Source organism: Podarcis cretensis (assembly GCF_951804945.1).
Source record: "Podarcis cretensis genome assembly, chromosome: 9".
Lineage (NCBI taxonomy): Eukaryota > Metazoa > Chordata > Lepidosauria > Squamata > Lacertidae > Podarcis > Podarcis cretensis.
The window spans coordinates 39,829,189-39,856,138 of NC_137178.1; the positions used below are offsets into that span (position 1 = coordinate 39,829,189).

The 26,950-nt window shown below is 40.4% G+C and overlaps 1 protein-coding gene across 3 annotated transcripts in view; it reads right to left on the reverse strand.

Moving 5' to 3' along the window:
* Positions 1 to 238: 238 nt before the first annotated feature.
* IQCM (IQ motif containing M) overlaps positions 239 to 26,950 on the reverse strand; it is an 86,792-nt gene continuing 60,080 nt past the window's right edge. For all 3 annotated transcript variants that reach the window (XM_079990610.1, XM_079990608.1, XM_079990609.1), the window contains exons 11-12: positions 17,524 to 17,682; positions 239 to 756 (exon numbers count right to left, since the gene is read on the reverse strand). In XM_079990610.1, the coding sequence (XP_079846736.1) occupies positions 623 to 756; positions 17,524 to 17,682 (293 nt within the window). In that variant the 3' untranslated portion in view covers positions 239 to 622. The remainder of the gene's footprint in view (positions 757 to 17,523; positions 17,683 to 26,950) is intronic.

Below are 26,950 nucleotides of genomic sequence, written 5' to 3' on the forward strand. Positions count from 1 at the left end.
AACTACAATGGACACTCAGAGAGCATATCCAATATTTCTTGCTCTTTGATGAGGATCAAGTGCCAATTTATTTATAGAAAAGTGACTATTGAAAGGTAAAGGCTTTCCTTTACTGACCTTACACCGTCTTTTTGCAGATTTGGGGAATATATTGTTAAAGCGCTTGATGCAAGTTAGTTTGTTTTGAAAAGCACACAGAACAACTTTGAGATCAAAAGGCACCAGAAAGGCTGTAAAATTTCACGGGCAAAAAACACTGACACATTTATTTGATGTTAGACGCTGCCATACAGAATACAGAAAGACAAAAACATAAGAACAGTGCCTATCATGATCCAAACAAATAAGCATGGGATTTTTAAATTTTAATTTTTTTACACATTAGGCTTCTAAATCCTACTGAAATTGTTTCAAACCGTATAGGAATCTAGTCTATAGTATGGGCTCAAGAGCGATGTTTCTGTTCTCTTCTGTCTACATCTGATAATTTAAAGATGAAATGCTTTCCATTGTATACTGGGAATTTTCATCAGAGGAAACTGAAGTTTGTTTACAATCCAGTATCTTTATAATCAAATTGATGATGCCGTTTATTACAACTGGGCATGAATTGCATCCTATGTTAGACACTGTTCTCTGTTACAGCAGCAGCTTGGTTTGCTTCCTGTTCTTTCATCTTCCTTTCTCTCATTGATGCAGCTACTAAAGCTCCAGCAACTCGAATATCAGCTGCCTTTAATATTGGATGTCCACCCACTGTAACACAAAATCAATAGATTTATTGGTATATTAAGAGCATAGAAATGAAGATCCATCTCAATTGAGGACAATACAGACAAAGGTTACTGTGGTGTGTTGTTTTGAGTTTGTGGGTGCCAAACTCGCATTTGATCCCTGGATCCAGCAAGCCTTAAAAGCTAGTCAAACCAGCCTATTCCTTCCTGAAGCCCTGGATCCAATAAATATAAAATATAAGCCAAGCTGGCTTCCTCTTGAGGTGATGGGCCATTAAGAGCACAAAGGGGGTTACAGATGTAGATACATTCTGTATAAACTCATTCCAAATGTTGTCATATTTATCCAAACAAAGTCTATGTCTGTAAGAAGTCCATTCAAAAGTTGTGAGTGTTCCCATATTGTTGATCCATTGATTATCTTTATTCTTCCAATTCATCAGTATCAGTCTCTTGGCCACTTTACCTTCTTGACAATCCTGTGAGGACAGGTTTACTCTCCCAACGTAATCCAGTGAGCTTGCTGGCTGGGCAGGGATTAAAACCCTGGTCTCCCAGGTCCTAGCCTGACCCACAACCCACTATGCCACCACTAGCCCTGTGTGTGTGTGTGTGTGTGTGTGTGTGAGAGAGAGAGAGAGAGAGAGAGAGAGAGAATATACAAACTTTAGTCCCCATAGTCAATGTAAGATGCATCTTAAAGTAACTTGTTATCCTTGATTTTTCCATGAGCTATTTTGAATATAACTTTTTAGGAAACTTGAGAAAGCAAATGATGCAGCAGAAAAGCTGACAACTAGAGGGCAGGAGAGATTCTCCAGACATAGAAAACTAGTGAGCCCATGTTGTAACAGCAAACTCTAAATAATTAAAATTGACCTGAGTCGAGCAGAGCAAAAACCATGCACAAGCACAGTTGGAACAGAAAGAGAGTTTGGTTGTCCTCACTTCAAATGCTTCAGGAATACTTCTCCCATGAAGATGTAAAGCAGAAGAGGAAGTCATAGAACCATTCTACAACCATTTAAATGTCGCTATCCACCAGAAAAGGAAATATTCCATCTAACTGCTAAAAGGCCAGACATCCTTTATCTTGGTGAGGAAGTAATCATCTCAGCAGAAATGAAGATGTAGCAACATAAAATTGCAGCTTTCAGAAACTGAGCGTCCATATATTGTGAGTGGCTATGAATATGTTCCCCCTGTACATTCTTGCTGATGATAAAGCTCTCAAACAAAAGCAAATTTGAACTGTGGATATGTAAGTCTGCAGTCAATTTGTTCTTCACAAAAAGAAAATTGTGAAGTAAAATTGCAGATATGTCCAGATGGTTGTGATTTACCAGTACAGTTGAAGTGTCATTTTAAGGTCATCCCAGGAATGCACACTGAGTTAAGGCTCTGAAGTGAAACTAATGTGGCTTGTGGGCCAAAGCAATCAGATTGGTCCTGCAGCAGTACAGAAGAACAAGCCTTGCTTAGGAAGAATCAGCATGGCTTCTGTAAAGGTGGCTGTTTCCTCACTAATCTTTTAGAATTCTTTGATGTGTCATTAAGCATTTAGATTGGGCTAAGAAGATAACATTTGAATTCAAAGACGCAGCAGTTTCCCCAATAATATTAAGTGGAATTGGTGCCATTTTACTTCATAAGGAAAGAAACTAGGAGGATGCACCATTTTAAAATATTTTTGATAAGAATGGCATGGGAAAGTGAATAAGGAATATTCAGTGTTCAGTACTTCAAAACAATCTTCTTCTTCTTCGGCGATCTTCATAGCCTAGTAAGATTGTCTTCCATAAAACACAGTTTTAACAATGAGTCTGTAAGTGACTGTGGAGGCCAATTCTGGAACCACACGTCCTTCAAAACACTACACCACAACCATCCAATGGGACTGATTAAACATACAAAATAGAAGCATTTCTTCATGCAATACATTAATAATATGGTTGACACACCGCACCCCTCCCCCCAGTTGCTGTGATAGGCAGTAGGTTAGATGGGTTTAAAAAGGAACGACACATTTATGCACGAGGGGTCTAATCAGTGCAGATTCATCACAATATCTTAAAAATGGAACCTTCACATTCTGGAGCAACCCCCCCCCCCCCCCCCGTTTAGCAGATGCTGTTATTATATCTGATTTGCAAATTTCCAGGGACATTTGTTTGAAGAGTGTCATGGGGTAAAGTGCTGGACTATGTGGGATCTTGGCCCAAGCTAGCAGTTTTCTAACACAAAAAAGTCTCTTTAAAAAGCACCCTAAGCCAAAGGGGGAAGCTAGAAACCAGAATGATGAAAGAATAAAGGAAAGGAAACAGATGGAAGACATAACTGGAAGAAGCCACAGACTGAAAAACCTCTTTTGGCAGTATGTGTGGAAAACCTAACAGAACTGCATAAAAGATTCTAGTTACAATTATGAAGTTATAATCTGTTACCACCTTCTATTCTCTCTTTTTTAGAGAGAGAGAGAGAGTTGAGATATGTGAGAAGCAAAATTTACTTTGTGAAGAAATTAGTTAAAATTCTTACCAGGTATTTAGGGTTTGATGCAAGAATACAATGTAGGTATTTAGGGTTTGATGCAAGAATACAAAGACGTTTCAATTTCTAAGTGGGATTCACATACTAAGCTGTTTTTCCAATGAAGTGGAAAACAGCTTGCTGTAAGTCCTGAATAGGATCTAAAGATCAATTTTCAACAACAACAAAAAGGGGGTCCAATCTTTCCCCCAAACACTTCCCCTCAAAATTAAGGCAGAAAATGTGCTAGCAGCAGTAGGAGAAAGAGAGGATTCTCTCTCTTACACCAATATTCTTCCTACACCAGGGCCAGTCCAGTACGCATGCTGCCCTTCATGCCTTTCCTGGTGGCCCTCAACAATATTTGATGCTCTCCCCAAAAATTTTTGATGCCTTCCCAAAGCCGGGTAAGCAAGGTGCTGATCTTTGGCAAGGAGGCGTGAGGACTTTGACAGGATCCTAAAGTCCACCCACATCCTTCTCAAAGCCTAGGTAATGGGTGAGTGCTGGTGAGGCGTCAGATTTTGGCCTTGCTTCCCACACACCATGCACAACAAGGCAGTGTGTGGCCTTCGGGTTCTCTGTCAAAGACTCCATTAGCCAATTCCCCACTTTGAACTCTTGGATGCCATTGGCGTATACATATGCCCACTGCTTATAACAGCCTCAGAGGCTACAAAACTATTTCTGTACAGCTTTGGACCAAGATATCTGAAAGATTGTCTCTTCCCCTTATATATACAACAGGTCACTGTTCTCTGAGAAAACAATTCTCTAGCAGATATCATCTTATTACAATGTAGGATTCAGGCCTTCGGTGTTGTGGCACCTCCCCTTTGGTATTCCTTCCCTTTTAATATGAAACTGGAGCCATCTCTGTGGTCATTTTGATGCCTACAGAAGACCTTCCTCTTTCTACAAGCCTGTCAAGTGGAGATATTTCCAAATCTGCATCTGGTTTGCAATTGATTTTTAATTGTTTTATCAATTGTTATGTGTGGCCCTGGGCTTCTTGGGGAAGAAGGGCAGGATATAAAATAAATATATAAAGATCCTCTTTCCAGATCCCAAGAGAACCATCTACAATAGCTATTCCCTCACCCCGTCTCCAGTGCAGAGGGCATCCATTGACTGCTCCTCTCTCACCAGCTCTCCTAGGTGAGCCTCACTTCCACAACACACCATGGCAATTCCACATACATCATTTGTGTGTGTGTAGGTGTACATGCCAACCTAGCAGTTCGAAAGCACATCAAAGTGCAAGTAGATAAAAAGGTACCGCTCCAGCGGGAAGGTAAATGGCATTTCCGTGTGCTGCTCTGGTTCGCCAGAAGCAGCTCAGTCATGCTGGCCACATGTCCCGAAAGCTGTACACCGGCTCCCTCGGCCAATAAAGCGAGATGAGCACCGCAACCCCAGAGTCGGCCACGACTAGACCTAATGGTCAGGGGTCCCTTTACCCTTTACCTTTAGGTGTACATTTATCTATAGTGTTATTATATGGTTTCTTCACTAGATGGCACTGGACTTAGTTTATCTGCTAGAATCAGAAGTTACCTGTTGCTATTCTGTTCTTGCTTAAAAGAGGCGATCAGGAAATGTATATATATTCACCTGAAGATCACAACATAAAACGTGCAGCTAATGTATATTCTTAGCCTTCTGTGACACATGGTATGTAACCCCATGAGATGGTTGAGATGCCTTGGAACTTCTGCTGGGATTTACACACTCAGTTTTCAGTGCCAGCCACTGTCTATCTTCTTCTTCTTGGTTGGTTGGTTGTTGGTTTGCTTGCTTGCTTGATTTATATTCCACCCTTCATCAACAGATCTCAGGGTGGTTCACAAGATAAAGGCACAAATAAGGAGAAACAACAAAGCAATAACCTGCCACCCACCTCTGGGACACAAGGCAGGCACCACCAAACGCTTAAGGTTTCTTGCATATGGCAGGTATGATCAAACTCCCTTCTCATGTGTTAGCATAGTCACTTAAATAACAAAGAAAGAGTCCAGACACGTCTCTAATATTGTCTCCTCCACTGTGGTGAGATATATTGCAGTATTATTTAAACCACATCCACTTTTGTGACAATCCATAACTAGCCACCCCATTTGGGAAGAGTGAGTTGATCCTTAAGCTAAAAAAAGCAGCTGTTTTATATACTTGAAAAGGTAATCCATTTGAAAATGTATTAATGAAAAAATGCTAAAATTCTATTAATCTTAATAGGATATCTACAAGGAAATTCAACGCTTAGTAAGGACACAACACAGCATTTAGAATGTATTAGCAAGACGAGAAAAAAGTAAAGATTTGTTATTCTTTAAGCAACTCAAATACAATATACGATCTCTATTTGTTAAGAAATAAGGTGATAGGTTGTGTAGCACTAATTAGCAAATAATTTGGAACAAAATAGCAAGGCATGACTTTGGCTCCAGTGCAGTTCTTATGCCAAAGTATCTTGTATATATTATCACTTGTTCTAGCACAAAGTCAACAAAAAATTCAGGCCAGTTCAGGCATGCATACATAAATACACTAATTTTTGTATGCCTCTTCTTTCTATATTTTCCCAATGAGAAACTTTGCCATTGAGTAGATGTGTCTCCCATATGTTGGGTGTTGCATCTCCCATTTTCGTCTGTTTCCCCAATGATAAACTTTAGCACTGAGTAGATCATAAATTCTATGTCAGCCTTTTCTTTAAAAAAAATGCAAATGATATTTCTGGATCTCTGAATAAGAGTTTGAAGCTGTGATGTTGGTGGCCATTTTTTAACCACCTTCACATTTTGAGATTTTCAGGTGGTGCACGGGACACGGGTGGCACTGTGGGTTAAACTACAGAGTCTAGGACTTGCCAATCAAAAGGTTGGCGGTTTGAATCCCCGCGACAGGGTGAGCTCCCATTGCTTGGTCCCTGCTCCTGCAAAGCCTAGCGGTTCGAAAGCACATCAAAGTGCAAGTAGATAAATAGGTACCGCTCCAGCGGGAAGGTAAATGGCATTTCTGTGCACTGCTCTGGTTCGCCAGAAGCGGCTTAGTCATGCTGGCCACATGACCCAGAAGCTGTACTCCGGCTCCCTCGGCCAATAAAGCGAGATGAGCGCCACAACCCCAGAGTCGGTCACGACTGGACCTAATGGTCAGGGGTTCCTTTACCTTTACCTAATTTATTACTATATAGTTTTGGGTGCTAAAATTCTGGTGCAATCCAATAGGAAGTACAGCAAATGAAAGAGCATGGCTAATCTCTACAGACAAGTTTGCACATAATTCTGAAGTACTGAGGCCTTCTGTCCATCCTGCAAAGCTGTCCTAGTTCCAGTAGTTTGTACTGCCTTGACATCTGCCAAGCAGCTAACCAATAATTTCTTGCCAGCCCTATTCTTTTGGCCATTCTGTGGCTCAGGCTGATCCCAAGCTGGTATCCACATCCCCAGGAACAAAGGAGATTCAGAAGGGTGGTGAGCATCATAACCTACTGTACCAGAAGAACATGCAAAGACTACTTGCTGACCCAAACCATTTATTAACAGGCGTTATCCAAACCTATATAAAGCATGTTTCAAAGACAACTTTCAATTGCCAAAAGAGAGAGCATGCAATTAGTATCTGAAATAATTGTGATTACATTTTGTGCTAATATTAGCATTGGGGGGGAAAGAACAACAATCTCAAATGGCATTATTATCAAGGCACTCAGCTGGTGACACAAAGCAGGGGAGGGCTGATCTTGATTGTTTCTTACATTATGATGCTCTGCACAAACAGACACCCTTATATAAATGTAAAGTGCATCAGAATTAGTATTTATATGGTGGCATTGATAAGAATTTCATGCTTCCTTTGGGGTGACTTGTCGTAACAGAAACAAACTACTGCAATATTTGCAGTGAGCATCCATTAACACAAACTTTCTAATGAGTCCCTCTGGTTGTATACGCTGACAAAAGGAAGATTACTTTCTCCTTTCAGTGATTATAAATCTTCCCATAAAGTTTTAGACTGTAATGTTCTTAATGAAGAAAATGTGTCTATTTTGATCCAAGGAATTCAAAATGACAATCAGCCATTTACAATGTTGTCATTTAGATTTTGTCAACACTGGAATTAAAGTCTCCAAAGCCTTTCATGTGAATTTGTGGCCATGGTATGATAAAAATGTTACAACTGAAAGTTATGACTTTTAAAATTTCAGTTATAGCATGTTTATCATACCAAGTGCATGAATCCACATATAAAGCACCAGAAGCCTTGTACATGGAGTTGTTTGGGAATTCTAAGAAACAACAACAAAAATCAGTGCAGTTTTGAAACCAGTGGTTAAAATCAGTGCTTTGAAAGTGTCAGCTTGTAATCTTGTTTCAAAATGTAGATGGAGACTTTTATTCCCTGAGCTTCCCACAGCCTCTGTATGCAAATCACACAACCCACAGATCGATTCATACCTGGAATCTGGAGTCACATCCCAGAAAATATGCTACAGAAATAAGTCAAACTATTTGCCCAGGCCCCACAACCACCCTCCAGATGTTTTGAACTGCTATCATCTCCAACCATTGATCACACTGTTTGCAGCTAATTGGAGTTCTGATCCAAAACATGTGGAGAAGGCTGAGCTAAGCTAATACTATCTGCTCTGACTGGCAGCATCTCTCCAAGGAATACTGTACAAGTGACTGAACCTAAGACCTCCTGCACAAACCATGTGCTGTACTAATGAACTACAGGTGCTTCCATACAGTGGCGTAGCGTGGGTTGTCAGCACCCGGGGCAAGGCAAGTAATTTGCGCCCCCTAACCCATGGATTTGTGCCCCCTAACCCGTGGATTTGTGCCCCCTAACCCTAACCCCCAGATGTTGCGCCCGGTGCGGCCGGCCCCCCCTGCACCCCCCACGCTACGCCACTGCTTCCATATACTAGGACCCCATCATTAATACTGACTGGATATATTATTTCCTAAGCCTCCTAGTAATTTGGTGGCACTGTTGGGGTTGCATGGGAGCTAACAAATGTCTGCTATAACACTGGAATCTGATATTATTTTTAAAGGGGAAAAAATGAAACAAAACAAGCTGTTTCCTGTGCAAAATCTGTGGTGCCAGCAAGAATCATAGAATCATAGAATCATAGAGTTGGAAGAGACCACAAGGGCCATCGAGTCCAACCCCCTGCCAAGCAGGAAACACCATCAGAGCACTCCTGACATATGGTTGTCAAGCCTCCGCTTAAAGACCTCCAAAGAAGGAGACTCCACCACACTCCTTGGCAGCAAATTCCACTGTCGAACAGCTCTTACTGTCAGGAAGTTCTTCCTAATGTTTAGGTGGAATCTTCTTTCTTGTAGTTTGGATCCATTGCTCCGTGTCCGCTTCTCTGGAGCAGCAGAAAACAACCTTTCTCCCTCCTCTATGTGACATCCTTTTATATATCAACAGTGAGAATCAACAGTGTTAATTACCTATATAAAAATTAAATTTCCTTAGGCAAACACAATTGCTAAGGAACGGCGGCAACAGCAAGATCACAGGACTATTTTTATAAGATGGCTGTATGATTAACAGACCATTTCCCAGCCCAAAGAACTGGAAACTTAGCAAGAGGCTGGTTTGTTTGGACACAGCATTGTTCAGGCTTTAAAACAGAGCTGCTTTCCAGCTCCCCTTCTTTTGGACTAAATTCCACCATTTTGAAGAGTCCAAGGATCACCTTGCCTTAGTCCAGTTGGGGAATGAAAATAAAAATGATAAAGTCATTCATGAGCTTACAATACATCTCCTCTGAGCTATCTTCTTTTTCACTCAGAAAAACTTTCTTGTAAATGTAATTCATTCCATTTGCTTAGCAACAGCTGCAGTTTTTATTACTGTAACAGAAAAATATCAGATGTGGCCTTGAAAAGCAGAGTGACAGGGACTCTGGCATATATTCTGCCACACATACATATTAATGTAAATGGTATGCCATTGCTATTTTTTGTAACTCACCTTTTAAAACACTGTATAGTTCAGCTTGTAATGACAGAACATTTCCCATTCAACCCATGCAGGAACAAATACCAAACCATACCACAGATTATATCATTAGGAATTTCAACATTTAAAAAGAAGTTAGTGCAAATTTATTTAGTTAGGCCTCCATTACTGATTAAAAGCCCTGTTAGTTATACAATATAGTTGAACTTCTAGAGTCATGGAAAGCAGAATTATACCATATGTTGATGAAATCAGCCATTGTAAGGTCATATTTATGGCCCCACCATTAGGTAGAGTGAGCCATCCACCTCATGAAGTTGATTTGGGGTGTCATGAAAGGGCAGCAAATGATTAGTTGATTACAGTGCAAGACTATACTTGGCTACTTAGAATTAAACTCAATTTTGAAGAAGAGGCATTGAAAAATCTGTGGGTAAAAGTGCCAAATAAATATTGACAACAACAAGAGAAAGAGCCCTTAAAATTGTACACAGCTGGTACTTAACACCTAGATGCCTAGCTAATATAAAACCAAACTGTTCTCACATGTGTAAGAGGGGATGTTCCATTATAAGAACATATCAGCACATGTGGTGGAAGTATCCAGAAATAGAAAGATACATCCAGGTATTATTTATTCCAAAACAGTTCTAAACTTTGGATATATGCTTTGGAAGACTGATGATTTTACAAATTAGTCCAAAACATGTCATTTGAACACAAACCCTACTAAGATTCATAACAAGAGTCCATTTTTTTCCCTTAGATTATCTAGCGGTTGCATGGGCCCAGAAAAACTATTAAACTCTTGTTTCTTTAACAGATGAGTATCAAGGTAAAATTCTCTCTTGGGTGGTAAACCAGTCCCTGAGTCATATCAATTCAGGCTGCAGGTAAAGTGTCATGTGACAGATGTTCTTTCTAGTGCTCGACTTAAGTATTCTGCAAAGAAGTTTTGATGGGGCTGCAAATCACCACTCCAACCCCAAGATTTGATTAACCTCCAGCAATTCAGCAAATTCTCAGAATCTGGAGAAAATGGTTCTGCTTCTAAAGACAATGAGGCCCAGGGCTTTGTCTTTTCCTTATTTAATGCAAAAGAGAGAGAAAAAGGAAAAACCCTCAACCACTTCATTTTTAAAGGTAAGACCACCCTCCTGCAAGATAGCCCTCTCACTTTTCATGGAGGGTGAATGATTCTGAAAGTAAGTGGGAGGCGATGCAGTTCAGCTGTAGCTCCTCCAAATGACACAATCCTTCAAGCAATAACACTGGTGGGCTGAGCCTTTCAAAACTACTACTTTTAACAGCTGACTTTGGGTTTGAGGCTGCTAGTATGTTCAACAGAGAGGGGGAAACTGCGGCATAATTTTTGTTGCTCCTCTCTTAAATGGGAGGAATGTGGCTGAAATACTATGACTTCTCTGAAATAATATAGCCAGAAATTTGGTCAGTATGTTCAAGTGTAGTGCTAGGTTTGACCAAAAAACTGATTCAGAACGTCAGCTCTTTACCTGAAGGCAACTTGTAATTTTTCAGTGTCAAGTCATCTTCTCTTTCAAAAAAAAGTATTAATAGTAGCAACCTACCTTATTATTTGTTAATAAGAAAGCATGATATTTAATAGTGCTGTGTTTAAAACTGATGCATTTATGCTTAACAAGGCCAACAGTGGAGCAAAGTCAAAATCCAGCATTCTAATCTTGGAATCACACAAGTGCTCCAATATCCTGTTTCTAAGATACCAAACAGCAAAATGCAAAAACCACAAAATTCACATCTACACTAATCAGGACTGAACTGGCCATTAAAGAGATCTTGGGATTGTGGTGGATAGCTTAGTGGAAATGTTGACCCAGTGTGCAGCAGCTGTGAAAATGGTGGATTCCATCATTAGAAAAGTTGTTGGAAATAAAACCACCAAGATCATATTTCCATTATACAAATATATGGGGCATCTGTGCTTGAAATATACTGTATATAGATAGCTCTAGTCCATAGCTGTCAATTTACAGATTTGAAAATATGGGACCAGCAGCCTCAAAAATAAGGGATCAGCAGCCAAAATAAGGGATTTTCCAAGCACAGGTATGTTCAACTTCTGAGAGACTCCGAACCAAAGGGAGAAAGCCCAGCCAGCAGCCAAACGAAGCCTCAAGCGGTGGTTCCCACAGCGCAGCAACCCGGCATACGGATGCAGCAAGGGAAACCACCGTCACCTCTCCGCTGGGAAGCGCTGAGCAAAGGCGAGTCCCCAGGCAACGCAGCTGATTTGATCGGCACAAGGCATGCAAGCTCCACCCCCAGTCATTCTTAGACTCCTTATTGGGTGAGCAACGCAGCCAAGCAACACAGTTGGAGCCTCCCTCCTCCCTGGCTGGCAGGGAGGGAGGGAGAGGAGCTGCTTACTTTGAAATCCGGGAAATTTAAGGGACATCATCAATAAGAGACAGCAGCGGGACACAGCACTGGGATAAGGGACTTTCCCGCCAAATAAGGGACAGTTGACAGCTATGCTCTAGTCACTGAATTCCCCCCCCCCAAAAAAAAAAAACCTACTGTGGAGCTGGAAGCAGGACTACCTGTTTCCTCATTGTATGACCCTTCAAAATCTGCAGGACAGGCAAGGTGATCTTTATTGTTTGTTCCTCCTACCTTTGGAATGTATCTATCTATATAGAATTCAAGATAGGTAAATGCCCAGTAGACAAACTTGCATGTTATTTATTTAAAAAACAAACAAAATGGAATGCACTAATATACTGAAAAGTATATAATTTTCTGATCATGATAATGTTGCAATTAATCTCTGGCAAAGCTGTAAGATCCTTAGGAAAGAACAAGGCAGAGATAACAACTGAAAATGGGAGGCATTGGTATTCTCCATGGTACCACAAATGTAACATGTATTTCACTTTGAGGAATATACAAGGTTATTTGCATGCTTCCATCTCAGAAAGAGTGAAGAGGCAAGGATGTCACAGTATTATATTTATAGATGTGTTTATCAGGTGCAAGGAACCCAGCAACTTTTTCTCTTCAGATATATAGGCTATCATTATATAGCCCTGCAGTAAATACTAAATATATTTCCAAGCTCAAATTAAACGGCAGTTCCATCAAATGAATAGCAGAGTGGTGGAAATCAATCTTATCAGTTGTTTTTCTGTTCCAAAGACTACAAGAATGAATCACAGATTTGACATTCCTAAATTTATTGAATTGACTGCAATTTTGAAGCTGTTCTTCTGTCTGATTAGTCAGGAAACAGTTGTCTCAGAAGGGGGAGAGACATACTACTCTTATTTCACCAGAATCATAATGGCATACTTTCACAAATGAATATGTTTTTCTCAGTGCTTGAAAAAAATAGAAAATACTAATTTAATTTTTTTTTAAGTCTCAGGATTGCTGGTGGGTCTGAAATTTGATTTAGTGGTTGTTTTTGCCCTGCTCACTTCATCACTGAGGAGATATCAGGTTCAGACCTCTGGTGCCCTTATGTTTCTCTGGACCAGGATGTTTGTCTAGCTTTTGCCGGTATTGATGTAGAGTTTCATCAGTCCTTTGTTTTCATGTAATGCATGCTGGTTCCGATTGTTAGAATCACAGATGAAAGATTAGGGTGTAAGAGTGCAGTTCTATACACCTGGACTCTGATCCAGAACATTTTGGCAGAAATTGAAGAAGTGTTCAGCAGCAGCAAAGGAAGCCTCTTCGGCACCTGGGGCTGCACGCGTAGGGGCGGGGTGAACCACCCATAGGGGCAGCATGGGGCGTGTGGTGCCCATAGGGAGGGAAAGAACAGGGCATCCCTCCTGCTGTCTGCCTGCTGCCTCCCCCCCAGCTACAGAGCGGTTGAGGCCCTGCAGTGCACCCCGTCCCAGGACGGGATTGGCAGTGCCCTTAGGGAGGAATGGGGTGCCTGGCCTCAGCTGCCCTACAGCTGGGGGGGGGAGGCAGTGCCACCATTTTGTCACCCCCAGGTGACACCCGGGGCGCACCGCACCCCCCTTTCTACGTCCCTGGTGTTCAGGATAGGTGGCTCTGGGTTGGGTATTTTCTTTTCTTTTTTTTTAATGATATTTTATTAAGTTTTAACAATAAAAAAGTTATAAGTCAGTAAATAGAAGAAAAAACACAAGAAAAATACAAAAACACAAAAATACATGAGTACAAAAATACAAACATTTAACATAAAAAAGAGAAAAGAAAAAACAAAAATCCCTCTTTTTTAATTTCTCATCTTTGATTAACTTATTTTCCTGACTTCCTCACGCCTCCCTTTTTTGTATTCCATTTAAAGGTTGGTTCAGCAAATTCATATCCTGTTGGTTTATCCTTAATTATTTTCCCTCACATATTATAGCTTCAAGTTTTCATCTAATATCAATCCATTCTTACATATTCTTATTTTGCCTTATTACTAGAACCCCTTCATTTCATTTCAATGTCATCAACATTCAAAAAATTTACAATGTTTCTGTAAATAGATTTTAAAATTCTTCCAATCTTCTTCCACCGTCTCTTCTTCCTGGTCTCGGATTCTGCCAGTCATTTCCGCGGGTTGGGTATTTTCAACCTTTTCAACCTTGCCCAGAGGCCCACTCAAATCAAATTTGGTTCAGAACCAATCTGAAACAAGCAGCTTCCTACTCTAGGCAACACACACATTAGCTCCTCAAAGAACAACGGCACTTCTAACATGTCTGTTTTAGTCAACTCCAGAAAAAACCTCTCAGGGCCTCTGTCTCTGCCCAAATTCAAACTGCAAAACTGCCTTCTTTTTTCTGCTGATTAGTAATGCTAATATTAAGGGGATTTCCCCTATCTAGATCATCTTGAATGTGGGTATAAGCTGTTAGCCTCTAGCACCCATTTTTAGTATTCATAAAAGTGACCTCTAACACATTCTTAGCAACTGTTTTCCCTCCTTTCCAGCAATCCACTGGAAATAGGATAACAAAGGAAAGTAATGAATTATTCTGTTTAGGTAATCCCCTTCTTAAAGTTGTATTAATTTTAATAAAAGTATAATGTTGAATCTGGGATGTTGAACATCATTGCATTTTCTAAGATGTTTTAAAAGCTAAATTTGATTTAGGGGAAAGCTCTACAATGCTTAGTTTATGATGTTTAATTCATTTCTAGAAAAATAGCTCAATTATTTTTCTAATCTTATTATAACTTTACTTCTCTCTCCCAGCAAGATAATCAATATTTGTCTTTGCAAGTCATTCTCAACAAAGAAAGCCAGGAACTAAAGGAATTCATATTCTTCCCAGAAAACTACCTCTGAGATTGGCATTGCAGGATTCCGCTTTGAGTTTGCCTCAAAGACTGATTACCGGAGCAAATCTGATAAATGTATGGCTGCAACATGGTTTTTATGGTTTATAGTGAAAATCATTAACAGCCAAATGCCATGTGTAATTGACAAGTAAATCCACATACTGTATTACAAATAAAAAATAAATTTAGACAGAAGTGCCACCGTATACAGCAGAGTAAATATACAAGCAGTATCTTCAGCACGATAGAAACAAGACATAATTCTGAGTGTATGCAACTGGCAAACACACTGAGATCAGAATTGGGCTTTATAAGCAGCAGCTTCATGTTTGCTCCTCATCATTCTCCTCATAATACCTGTCAAATTGCTCCTCCACTCTCCCCACAAGTGGCAAACAATGAATAGTAACCAGGCAAAAATCTCACACAGTTATATTCAGAGTTCCTGTAAGAGAAACTCCAGTCAGGGGACACTGCGGACAGAAGAAGAGTAGGAGGCCATTTTTTTACTGAGACCATTTCCCCCTCCCCCTCCAGGTGCCTGAGTCTTCCCAAAGTCTGCTCCGGAGAGTGGTGGTGGTACAGCAGGCTTCAAGAGCAAAAAGGAGACCAGAACAAAAATCCCCTCCCTTCTCCTTCATCCAGTAGGAATGTCCACAGGAGCTCAGTCCCTTCTGCAAATGGAAGGAGCCCTTTCATACGGACAAGGGCAATTCTGGATTCCACCCACAGTGTACTGATAATGCAACACTAGTTTTGTAATACTGGATATTACAGAGGAAGAGAAAACACAGTTCTTGCAATGTCTAATCCCTGTCTGAGACTTGCATTTCAAGTAATCAGACCAAATGCTCTCTCTGTAAATACAAAATAGAAATCTGTAAATAAAATCCAATTGTTTGTTGTACACACACAACTGATGAAAGTTTACTGAAGTCATCAGAGCAGATTCAAGAAACACAAAAAGAAAGTCTGGAACTTGTGCCAGTGTTTTTTAAGCATCAAGAGTAGATCATATAACAAATGTCCAGTGCTATCTTTCCAAAAATGTTTACAGGGAGAGCAGTTGCTGTGCTACAGAAAGACTTTATTTAATAGACTAATCTCTTTTCAAGGCAACTCCTGCAGTTCTCTTGTCAACTAGTTTAATAACCACTGTAACTCTAAAAGATACACTATCCAGTCATCTAGGGTGGAATTATCTATAACTACTTTCTGAAGAAAACCTTGCTGTCCACAAACAGTGTTAGTAAAAGCCCATCAGGCCAAGTTTAAGGGTGAGAGAGAAAGCAGCGAAGGTTTATGACTCTTGTTTTGAGATACAAAAGACTATAAGAAGAGGCCTGTCGGATCAGGCCAGTCGTCCATCTAGTCCACAATCCTGTTCTCACAATGGCCAACTTGATGCCTATGGGAAGAAAGGATTCTCCCCTCCACTTGCACTAATGCTGCTTCCCCCAACCTGGTACTCTCCAGATTTAGACAACAACTCTGATAAGCTCAACCAGCATAGTCAATGTTCAGGAAAGAATGGGGTTCTAGTTAACAATATCTGAAGGGCACCAAGTTGGGGAAGGCTTTTCTAATGTTTGTGACATTGCTACAACAAGTGGTCTCAAGGGGTCTGGGATCTGTTGTTTTCCTAAAATGCCTGCCATCCATAATAAGACTTACAATGGGAGCCAGAGAACTATTGGGAGGAATTGCTGTCATTTCAGAATCTGTATTCCAAGGTGGGAAATTATGCAGTTCAGAAGCATCCCTAATGAGGAATTTGCTTCAAATAAAGCTCATTTTATAATAATAATTGTTTAAATTATGTAAAGAAAATGCAGCAAAACACTTCCAGCAAATTAGTTGCACCTGAGGTACTATAATACCTATCTCCTCCCAATATTAACTCACATCGCACAACAAACTTGTAACTGCTATATCATCACTCTTATGAAAAGAAATACAAACATTAAATTAATGGAATGAGGTGGAAGAAAACATACAGTGCAGTCCTAGTTTAGAATGCCTTTAACATGAAATGAAATTGTAAGGCCGTGACGGATGCACCTCCATGAGTGAGGAGCCACTACTGAGAAAGGTGTGTCACAGGTCAGCGCCAGCCATGCAGCTCTTAATGCGGGCTTGCCTGCGTTTATTATGATACTGCTATTCTCTGTCATTTTCTCTGAACTGTAGGCCCTCACCTACAGCCTAGCAGCAGCATTTGAAAGTACCTATAGTTTCCAAGCATTCTTCAATATGCAGTGCAACCAAGGACACCTTGCAAAAGCCCAACATGGATTGTCATGTTAGCAAAGAATGTGTGATAAAGGCCAGATCTCCATACAAGGGTGCATACTTACTGAAAATTTAATGGGAGGGTCCTTTAAAAAACCCCACAACCAACAACAACCTTTCATTGTTTTAATTATTGTCATTTTACATTGCTTTCTTGTGAGATGCTTTGTGGGTTCGGAAAGTGGCACAGAAATACTTGCATAAAACAATAAGTAACTCACCCATTGCATGTTTTATACCACCAAAACATATTGCAAAGCAATTAGGGTTTTGCTGCACTACAAAGCATGACCTGTACACAGGTGACTAGCCACCACAGTGATATGCTCTTTTGTACCCTGGCTGCCTTCTAAAATCCAGCTTTATGCATCATACATGGAAGGTGTGGAGATCTTCAGAACAAATGCTCTTCTGCATGATTCCCTCTTACAGTGAAAATTTAAAAGTTTGCCCCAACTCCTCTGCTAACTGAAATTCAAATATTTATAAAGATATACTATCCTTTAAACAAATTCGAGAAACTGCTTGTTCCCTTCTGTCTCCAGGAAGTGATTTTGCTGAAAAGCCTGTAAAATACTAACTGCATCTAAACAGACTACATCAATTTCTAATCAAAACAGAGGTACATACAACACTACTGGAAAAACCTTTGAATATTCAGAGCCTGATTTTATATATAAAATCTTACCTAAATATTTGTAACCATCTTCCCCATCGACTATTGGCTTCAGCCAGGTTGACCTGGGAGCAGCTGCAGTTATAAGCTTCAGACCACGAGGTGGATACAACATGAAGGTCATTTCAACTGCCTGAGACTTACTGATGCTCTTTATTTTTGAATCAACACCTGAAAAGTGTAAAGGGCTACTTTGTGAAAGCAGTATTTTCAGAGTGTTCAAAGCATAATTAATTTTTAAAACACACTGATGGCATCAGCTATTAGCTACACGGGTTTGAAAATGGGAATAGCATAAATGGTTAGGCATGTTCATGGAGAATAGGTCAAGGAATAGCTAACTCTTAGTCCTGACTGGCTACAAGGATATTCCAGATTTAAAGCTATAGGGTCGTATCTAACATAGTACTATGTGAACATTCCATCAATACAAGGATTTCCTTTTGCTCAGTGGCATTTTTTTGCTCCCTCTCCTCCTGTTGCACATTTCCTAAATCTGTTCTATGAGCATTTCCCCAATGCTCTGGAGAAGATTGAGGGTGGGATGCAGAGCATGCAGTGGAGGAGGAGAGGGGGGAAAGTTCTGTTAAAACAAGCAAAATCCCTTGCACTGATGGCAATTGGATACCACCCCTCGATTTAAGGCTCCCAGTACTAGCTGCTAGGGAGAAATAGCAGAAGGGAGCTATTGCCATTTTGTTTATTTGCAAAACTAAATGTACTGTTCTCCTTCTATGTGCTTGGCATGGCAGTAATTCAGGATCTAGTTGGGATGATGGCAACAGAGGCTTCACTGACACCCAAAATCACATCCTCAAATTCCAGCATTGATGGCACTAAACTTTCATCTCAGGCAGAGGAGATTTTGTTTATACCACTTCTTGCAGTTCAAAAGCTGCTCAGAGCAGACACAGCTACTTCTAAACAGCAGCTAACAACATTTAAAAAAAAATAAAAAAAAATCCCACAGTAATATTGCAGTAAGAAGACAGGATGAAGAGCAACAAAATTTGTATTGTCCTATGGAAGCAAGAAAATAATTAGCCTGGGCCTTATAAAAAGCTAAATATAAATTATATAGATAAATAAATATAGCTTATTTAAAAGAGCAGAAGATGTTTTAAGGGTCAGAGCTGGGATAAAGTCTGTGATTTAAAGTTTGTAGCTGATGTGTGAGTTGAATAGACAGGCTCTGGTGCTTGCTGAAATGTTTAGTCAGCTTCAAATGTACAGAATACGGTTTTCTGAGGTTCATGTTCACTGGTTCGTATGTTTGCCACTAATGGTCAGTAGCAGTTTTGTTCTTCTAATGGGTGTCTCCTTGGTTGCAGACAGAGTGCGTGTTCACAGTGGAGATAATGGCTTGTAAAATGTAAAAGCGCTGAGGTTTGAAACGGTTTTTTGAGTAAAACCTTGACCATCTGTTAATGAACATTCCATGTGTTTCCATAGTTTGACAGCATGTATAACAATTTATTTCCCTGATTTGCATTTTTAGATTTCCTCAATGCACTTTTCTTTACATATTATATGGTTTGGTAGTTTCAAGAGGCAATAACAATGTTGTCCAATTATTGTTACTGTATTCTTATCTGTTTATAGCTCCTGGTGAAGGAGCTTCAACTAACTCTGCAATGTGTGAGCCAAACAAGCACCCCATTACATTAAGCACCAGAACCTGTCTGCTCTCTAGTCTACCGACCCTGGTGCTTTTCCCATCTTCCTGCTCACCTCCAGCCCCATCTGTGAGCCAGAAATCATGGCTAAGTGTCAGCAGCAGATAGTGAGGTAAACTGAGGCACGACATTCTGTAACTGTGATTTCTACTCCTCACATTATGCCAGAAACCATTTTTCATGGAATAGGATGTTCCCAACTGTGGCATTCATATGGAGCCCCCGGTCGTCTCACAGACTATTGACCCGTACACCACTAATTCGCTGCCACCATACCAGGTTCTCCCCAGTAAATCACTTAGTCTCAGTCAGGTTCTCAAGTTAACAATGAAGACTGTAGTTTATTGCAAACACAAATAAACTTTAAATGCATTTGAAACACTGTTACCCTCTTAGTCTTATTTTATCCTGTCTCTAACTCTTCTACCTCCCCTCACACAAGAACCAAGTGCACTAACTGCCTCCTTATTTCCATCTGTCTGCCAACTGCTTTCCCAACTGCTTTTTCCCAACTGTCTAAACCTCTGACTAAGCCTTTTAAAAACAGGTAGACTCCGCCTCCGGCTTTTCTATTGGTCTACCTACTAATTCTTTCTCTCTCCCCGTACAGACATTTCCAAAAGAACAGGCAAATGCCACACCGACCCTCACAGAACATTTGCATCATAGACAATTTTCAGAGGAGGGCGAAGGTGTCATTGCATGTAAACTAGTGGGATACAATGACAAAGTTAAGATGATGCGTCACCACCCTTACTATTGTGCAGATTACAGGGGATTAAAATATACACCAGCAATACCCCATTGCTGCTTTGTACATCCAGAGCTCACTGTACCATAAGACAGACAGCAGTGAGGTGTTGAAGGACAGTGTTACGTGAACTATGTGACCTGCCCTGTGACCCCTAATATAGCTTGCTGTCCTTAGGCAGATGTCTCATCATGACTGATGGAGTAAGATTTAACTGCTACTCCAATCTGTGGAAGTCTGTGGAATGGGGTGCCATTTTGTCCCCTGCTTCAAGCATCAAAATACATTGGGCCAACCCTAAATACATCAAAGTAGTAAAAGGATTTTTGGCCATTCCACTATGACTAATCAGAATTGCTGTAGGAATAATTTCCAGAGACAATTTGGGCAGATCCAAACCATACATTTAAAGTACGTACAACCCACATTTAAAATACATGCTTTCCCCAAAGAAGCTAGGGGAACACATAGCTACAGTTCCCAGCACCAGTTCCCAGGATTCTCTGGTGAAAGTCATGTGCATTAAATGTGGGTTGGATGTGTTTTAAATGTATGGTGTGGATCTGCCCTAAATGTGCCATGCCATGCAAACAGCTCTGTTCATAAATATGAACTTCTGACTTACCCTTTCCTTCTCAGATTCCTTCTCTGTTTTAACAAAACTAAGCTGTTTTTTAATTTATGACCAAAAGTTTTGGTCTCAATTGGTAGTCAAACTAGTTTTAAGAACTCCCAAATATAAACTTTGAAAATTTGTTATCACTAAAACAGAGGGTTCATTTACTTCGACATGAAAAAAGTGAATGTCATGCATTTTTGTCATGTCATTTTTATTGAACACTTCTGTTCATTAGTAATAAAAATTATAAACAGAGCAATTCATTCATCAAAGTGAAAAATTTTGTGCTCGTATACCAAGAAAAGGGGAGCCAAAATAGACTGTCCTAATTCCTAAATTAATGGAGCATCTGTTGCTTGGTTACAATGTTTTCTACTTAAGCAGGAATATAATAACTGCAAGTGTATTAATGAAGACTCAGAAGGTCAACATTAACAGCTGAAAGGTGAAAATGCTAGCAAAAAAAAATTCAAATGCAGGTCAGCAAGGGGTTGTGATTTAAGAAAATAAATAATAAGTTAGAACTTCCAATTTGGAAATGCCATTCACGAAGCCCTATTCTTCTGTCACAATATAATCCCCCTTATGATCCTGTAACAGAAGGGAAGGGATGATATAGCAATATGTGAGCATGTTATGCAATAGCTGCTGCTCCAAAACTCTGTGAAGTGTCAGTGAAGCTGCTGTAACTTCATAGCATTGCAATTTGGGCTGAACTGAATAATTGAAAGGCTCCTCTAGCACCTGAGGAACCTCTAGCTCACAGGCCTAATTAGGTGGCAGGAGGTGTCCTTATTTGGACCATGAGTACATTTTCTGCAACCTACACTCATCCGCCCCACACCAGACATCACATATAGGAGACTTATAATGTACTCTCATTTTTTTCTTGCCAAGTGGGGATTATATTTAATGTCTTTTAAATCTGGCGTTAATTGCAAGACTTGCTGGGATTGGTTTCCACTCAGGAGGGCTTGATGACCATGTGCCAAGTGTCATGAGTCTCATGGAGAGGTCGTTGGGTGGGGGGTAGTTAGATCCTGAGGAGGAACTGTAGGAGATTGGGGAGTTACAGCTGGACCACCTTAGGAAGGGTCCTAGCAGGGTACAAGAAGTGAACTCGGGACCCCAAGAAGCATCTGAGCCTGGAGAGGGAGACAGCAGTCCAGAGGGCAGAGCACTGGACCCAAGGGAGGGACCAAGTGGGTTGGCAGAGGAGTGGCCATCCAAATGACATTAAGCCTGACTGCTATGGAGCCACCTTAGGTACTTCCTCCTTTCAATGAGGAGCTTCCGCCTTCTGAGATGCAGAGATGAACCAGGAGAGAATGTGGCAGCTGGAGGGCAGTATATGGAATAACACCCTGTAAGTCTTGGATGGAAGTAAGTGCGCTACCTCTGTAATGTTAAAAATGGTTGCCTCCCCTCTGCTGAACACCAAGCACAAAATATATTTTCCCATACAGTACTAGTGCAAGGAAGGTGTTATCTATCCCATAGGATCAGCCCTTTTATTTTCTAAGCAATGGGATAAGATAGATGTGGGTGAGCGATACTGGAAAATCAATTTTTTAAAAATTATTTTTAAAAATTGGCATTGTTATAATGAGGCTGTTATTGGAACGATATTGGAAAATCAATAAAAAATATTCAGTAAAGATAGCTGTGGGTGACCTGCATGTGGAGAGTTTTAAACTCTGTTGAAATTAATAGAAGTAATACATTACTATTTCGACCCATGTTCCCAATCACCTTTTTGTGTGTGTGTGTGTGTTCCTATTGCAGCTAATCAATCCAATCCAGTGATCAATTTTCAACTCTCTCTCCAAACCACATGAATTTCTTTTAAGTTTTGAATAAAAACTGAATTACTTTGCCATGCTTCAGTAAGTCATGTGATAGTCGCAAGAAAATAGACAAAATCCAGGGGGAATTTAATTCCAGGTTCTAATATCTAGGAGCAGCCGTACTACCAAAATCACTAGCTAAAATTCTGAGACTACTAAAGCACAGCAAAGAGTCCTGGGGTGGGGGTTGGAAGATAAATAATATAATCTATCTGAAATAAGCCCAAAACAGAATGAAAATGCACAAACTGCCTGATCTATTACACTATAAAGCAGTATATAGGAATCATAATGAAAGATACTTGACACATGAACTAAAGCTTACCAGAAGGGGAGAAATGCTTTCCTAAAGGCCCACTCTGACAACTCTGTCTCCACATGACAGCCAGGAATTTATTCATGTTAATGTAGGAAGTCTTTCAAAATAAATTGTGGTGATTCCTCTTGCAAACAGGAACCCCAATCCAAAGCACCATAGCGAAGATGACACACTCACAGATTTTTGCTTAGCTAAAATCCCACTGATTAGCTAATCCTAGTTACATAATCCATAATAATATATTGTCCTCCCCAAAATAATGACTGCTAGGTCATTTCTAGAGCTGTGAGCAAATGGCCTCTCATAATTCTTCATGTCATTTGTGGATGGAGAAATGGGAAGCACCAATGAAGACTTTCCATATTTTAAAAAAGCAAAGAAACAGAAAGCACTTAGAGAATATGCACCTAAACATTTGGTTATAGCAAACATAAGAGCAAATCAAGAAAATCTCCCACAAAGGTTAATTCTGTGGCCAGGGCAGCTGTTTACCAGCTCCATCTGGTACGCAGGCTGAGACCCTACCTGCCCGCAGACTGTCTTGCCAGAGTGGTGCATGCTCTAGTTAACTCCCACTTGGACTACTGCAATGCGCTCTGCGTGGGGCTACCTTTGAAGGTGACTCGGAAACTGCAATTAATCCAGAATGAGGCAGCTAGACTGGTGACTGGGAGTGGCCGCTGAGACCATATAACACCGGTCCTGAAAGATCTTCATTGGCTCCCAGTATGTTTCCAAGCACAATTCAAAGTGTTGGTGCTGATCTTTAAAGCCCTAAACAGCCTCGGTCCTGTATACCTGAAGGAGCATCTCCACCCCAATCGTTCAGCCAAAACACTGAGGTCCAGCACTGAGGGCCTTCTGGCTGTTCCCTCGCTGTGAGAAGTGAGGTTACAGGGAACCAGGCAGAGGACCTTCTCAGTAGTGGTGCCTGCCCTGTGGAACACCCTCCCAGCAAATGTCAATAAACAACTATTTTACTTTTAAACGTCAACTGAAGGTGGCCCTGTTCAGGGAAGTTTTTAATGTCTGGTGCTGTATTGTTTTTAATATTCAGTTGGAAGCCGCCCAGAGTGGCTGGGGAAACCCAACCAGATGGGTGGGGTATTATTATTATTATAATGCACAATCCATAACACATGAACAAATAAACACTAAGTTAAGCTATCAGGGAACCATCAAAGAAATAACCAACTAGCCAAGGGTGGAGTTCACCATTACCTGTGGCAGTAGTACATGTTCTGTCAATTTGCCTAAAGTATGTTGTGTTGTTGTTTGCAGCTGCTGCAAGCAACAACAGCAGGTTTGTTGGCACAATGGTCATCAATTTGCAAACTGCACATTTCCCCAAGATCTAGCATTGTTACAGGGCGCTGCAGGACAGTGGGTTGGGGAGAATTACAGCTACCTCAACAAAATGGCGGGGAGCATTTAGAGAACATTCTGAAAAATGACTTCCTTTGGTGGGTGAGGAAAAAAGAAAAATGTCAGGGGGAAAGTGCCTTCTTGGAAATTTCAGCTCAGCTGTAGTTTTCTCTAAAAACTTCTCAATGGTTCTCCCCTCACTCTTGTCTCATGGGATGTATAACCAAATAAGTTCAAAGGCATTACTGTCAAGGCTCCTGGCTGACTGCTGGTTAATAGCACTGAATAGTCAGCTGACAGGAGCTAATTGTTAGTTAGGAAACAGAACTTGGTCCAAGTGACATCGCTGCAGCTGAGGAAGGAGCAGGTGTAAATGTGTGCATTTACATAGAGAGGGAATGCTGCGAGTTGGCTGAAGACACCTCGAGAGTGCAGAGCCTCTATGTATGTTCTAATTGTACATGTTCAAATAAACTGAATATTAAAGAACATGCCGGTTCTGTCCCTATTTTTCTTACTTTAGAATGACATTGATCGTTTGTTATACATAGAAGCTACACATGTTTGATGACTGCAAACTTGGCGATAAATCAAATGACCAAAGTATTCCCCTCCCTTCAGTTATTTGGACTGCAGCAAACGATGGATGACATGAGAGTGATTTTCTCATTCTTCTGAAAGCTGTTGCTTAGGGCATCTGTTAATCTTCCAATTATGCAGAAGATCATGAGTCTTATGGGGGAGGGGAGAGTGCAAAACGTAGGGAGGGTGAAAGCACAAGAGAATCCATGAATGAATTACTTGAATCCGTGAATGAACGAAGATTGCTTAGAGATAAATGTCAAATAGATGCTGCAGTTCTGCATAAAGATCACAAAGCTTCGTGCATCTCAGTCTTTGAATTAGGACCTATCCAGGAGCAGCAATTATAGTGCTATAGCTGCTCTTTCCTGTGAAGCAAAATTGTGGCAGACTAGCCACATAACCAATCACAATGCTGTTTTCTGGAGGTTGTCTGTGCTTTCTTCCATCCACGCCCAAGGTGAGATGTATTCAGATTGAAAAACGTTCTGTGCCTTTATTCACACCCCTTCCATTCCTACATTCCACCAATCAGTAAATGCTGGAGTTATGAGTATGTGTACAGGTCACTGACAACCCCAGGGGGGGGGATGGGGGCAGGCTATATAACATTTGGTATTCTGGAAAGTGGACCCTGAGGGAGATTAAGAGAATAGATAGCAGGAACATTCATTCATTCATTTTAATGTCCTTCATCCAAAGATCACAACCTAAAAATACAAAATGAGAACACAAAATACCTAATAAAATGAAAACAAAAATAAACCAATAACCCTCACACACCCCCACAAACAAATTTAAAAGGCTATAGAATGCTAATCAGCCAAAGGCCTGGTTACAGAGAAACATTCTCGCCTTGTGCCTAAAGAACTACTTGAGGTAACTGTGTTGGTCTGAACCATCTGTCATGTTAGAGACCACAGTGACAAGCCACCTGTCAAAAAAGACAACATAATGCCTTAAAGTGGATGTCACTCAGCATACGCACCACTCACTCCACCTGCCACACATAAAAGCAGTAAATTGTGCAAAACAATGAACATGTTGCTGAACCAGTCCATATATTTCACAAATGTCAGAATTTCTGTGACAGCAAACAGCACTTTGAATTATGACTGTAATATTCCATAATAGTGTCGGAGTGAAAACGACGCCATGTGGAAGCATCTAGAAAAATCCAGGGGAAGCCAGACAGCAATTATAGTACTGTACTACCAAAGGTATGTATGGAAGGGCCAAAAACCTCCCTATAAAGGAATGTATTTAAACCACTGGGATTTTAAACAAAGGCCTACTGTGCCTCTGGCCTCTTTGGGGCTTCCTCTGCCCCCACTGACATCCTCTTCAGATTCTGTATAGCTACTATGGGACTGCACACAGATCGTATGTTACTGGAGCTTAGCCAGAGAGAGAGAGAGAGAGAGAGAGAGAGACTCCAAGTTGAAGTCCTTTAAAAATGTGTGTGTGTGTGTGTGTGTATGTTGCTAGCAGTACTGTAGTTGAAATATATATATAAATAAAAAATTGTCCAGTAGCATTTTAGAGACCAACTAAGTTTGTTCTTGGTATAAGCTTTCATGTGCATGCACACTTCTTCAGATACCAGGCATGCACACGAAAGCTTATACCAAGAACAAACTTAGTTGGTCGCTAAAGTGCTGCTGGACAATTTTTTATTTTTATAGATATTTCAACTGTGTCAGAGCAACACCTGAAGCAGTACTATAGGTAACTGGGGAACAACAGCAGAAAGTAAAGATGATAAAAAGAAAAGGATCAGCTAATGACAGAGAGGTCATGACCATGCAAATGTTTAACATATTATACCTTTGATGACTGATTTACTTTCATTTCCTCTGATTGGCAGAAGCAGTAGGTTTCTATGTCTTATGGAAATCAAATATATGCCTAACTACCAGACAGCTGGTCATTTATTTATTTAAACTATTTTACCATCCATTTATGGAAAGTATGAGTATTTTCAGAATCCAAGATTACCATGGGAACGAAATTTTTTGAATCCCTAAGGGTTGAAAAAAAATGGTTATGAAATATGGATGGCTAAGTATCCAAGTCTAGAATAGCTCTAGTTTTATGAAAGTGTTGAAAATCGCCTTTTCAATACAGTGTTCTCTCTAACTATATTTGTCACCATGTGTTCTGGTCATGCTAAGCTACAAAAAACCAGAAACAAACCACAGAATAACCTGTGAATCATCAGTTCCTTTACTACTACTCCTATAATGCTTATCGAGAAAGAGGACTACTTTCATTTAAGAT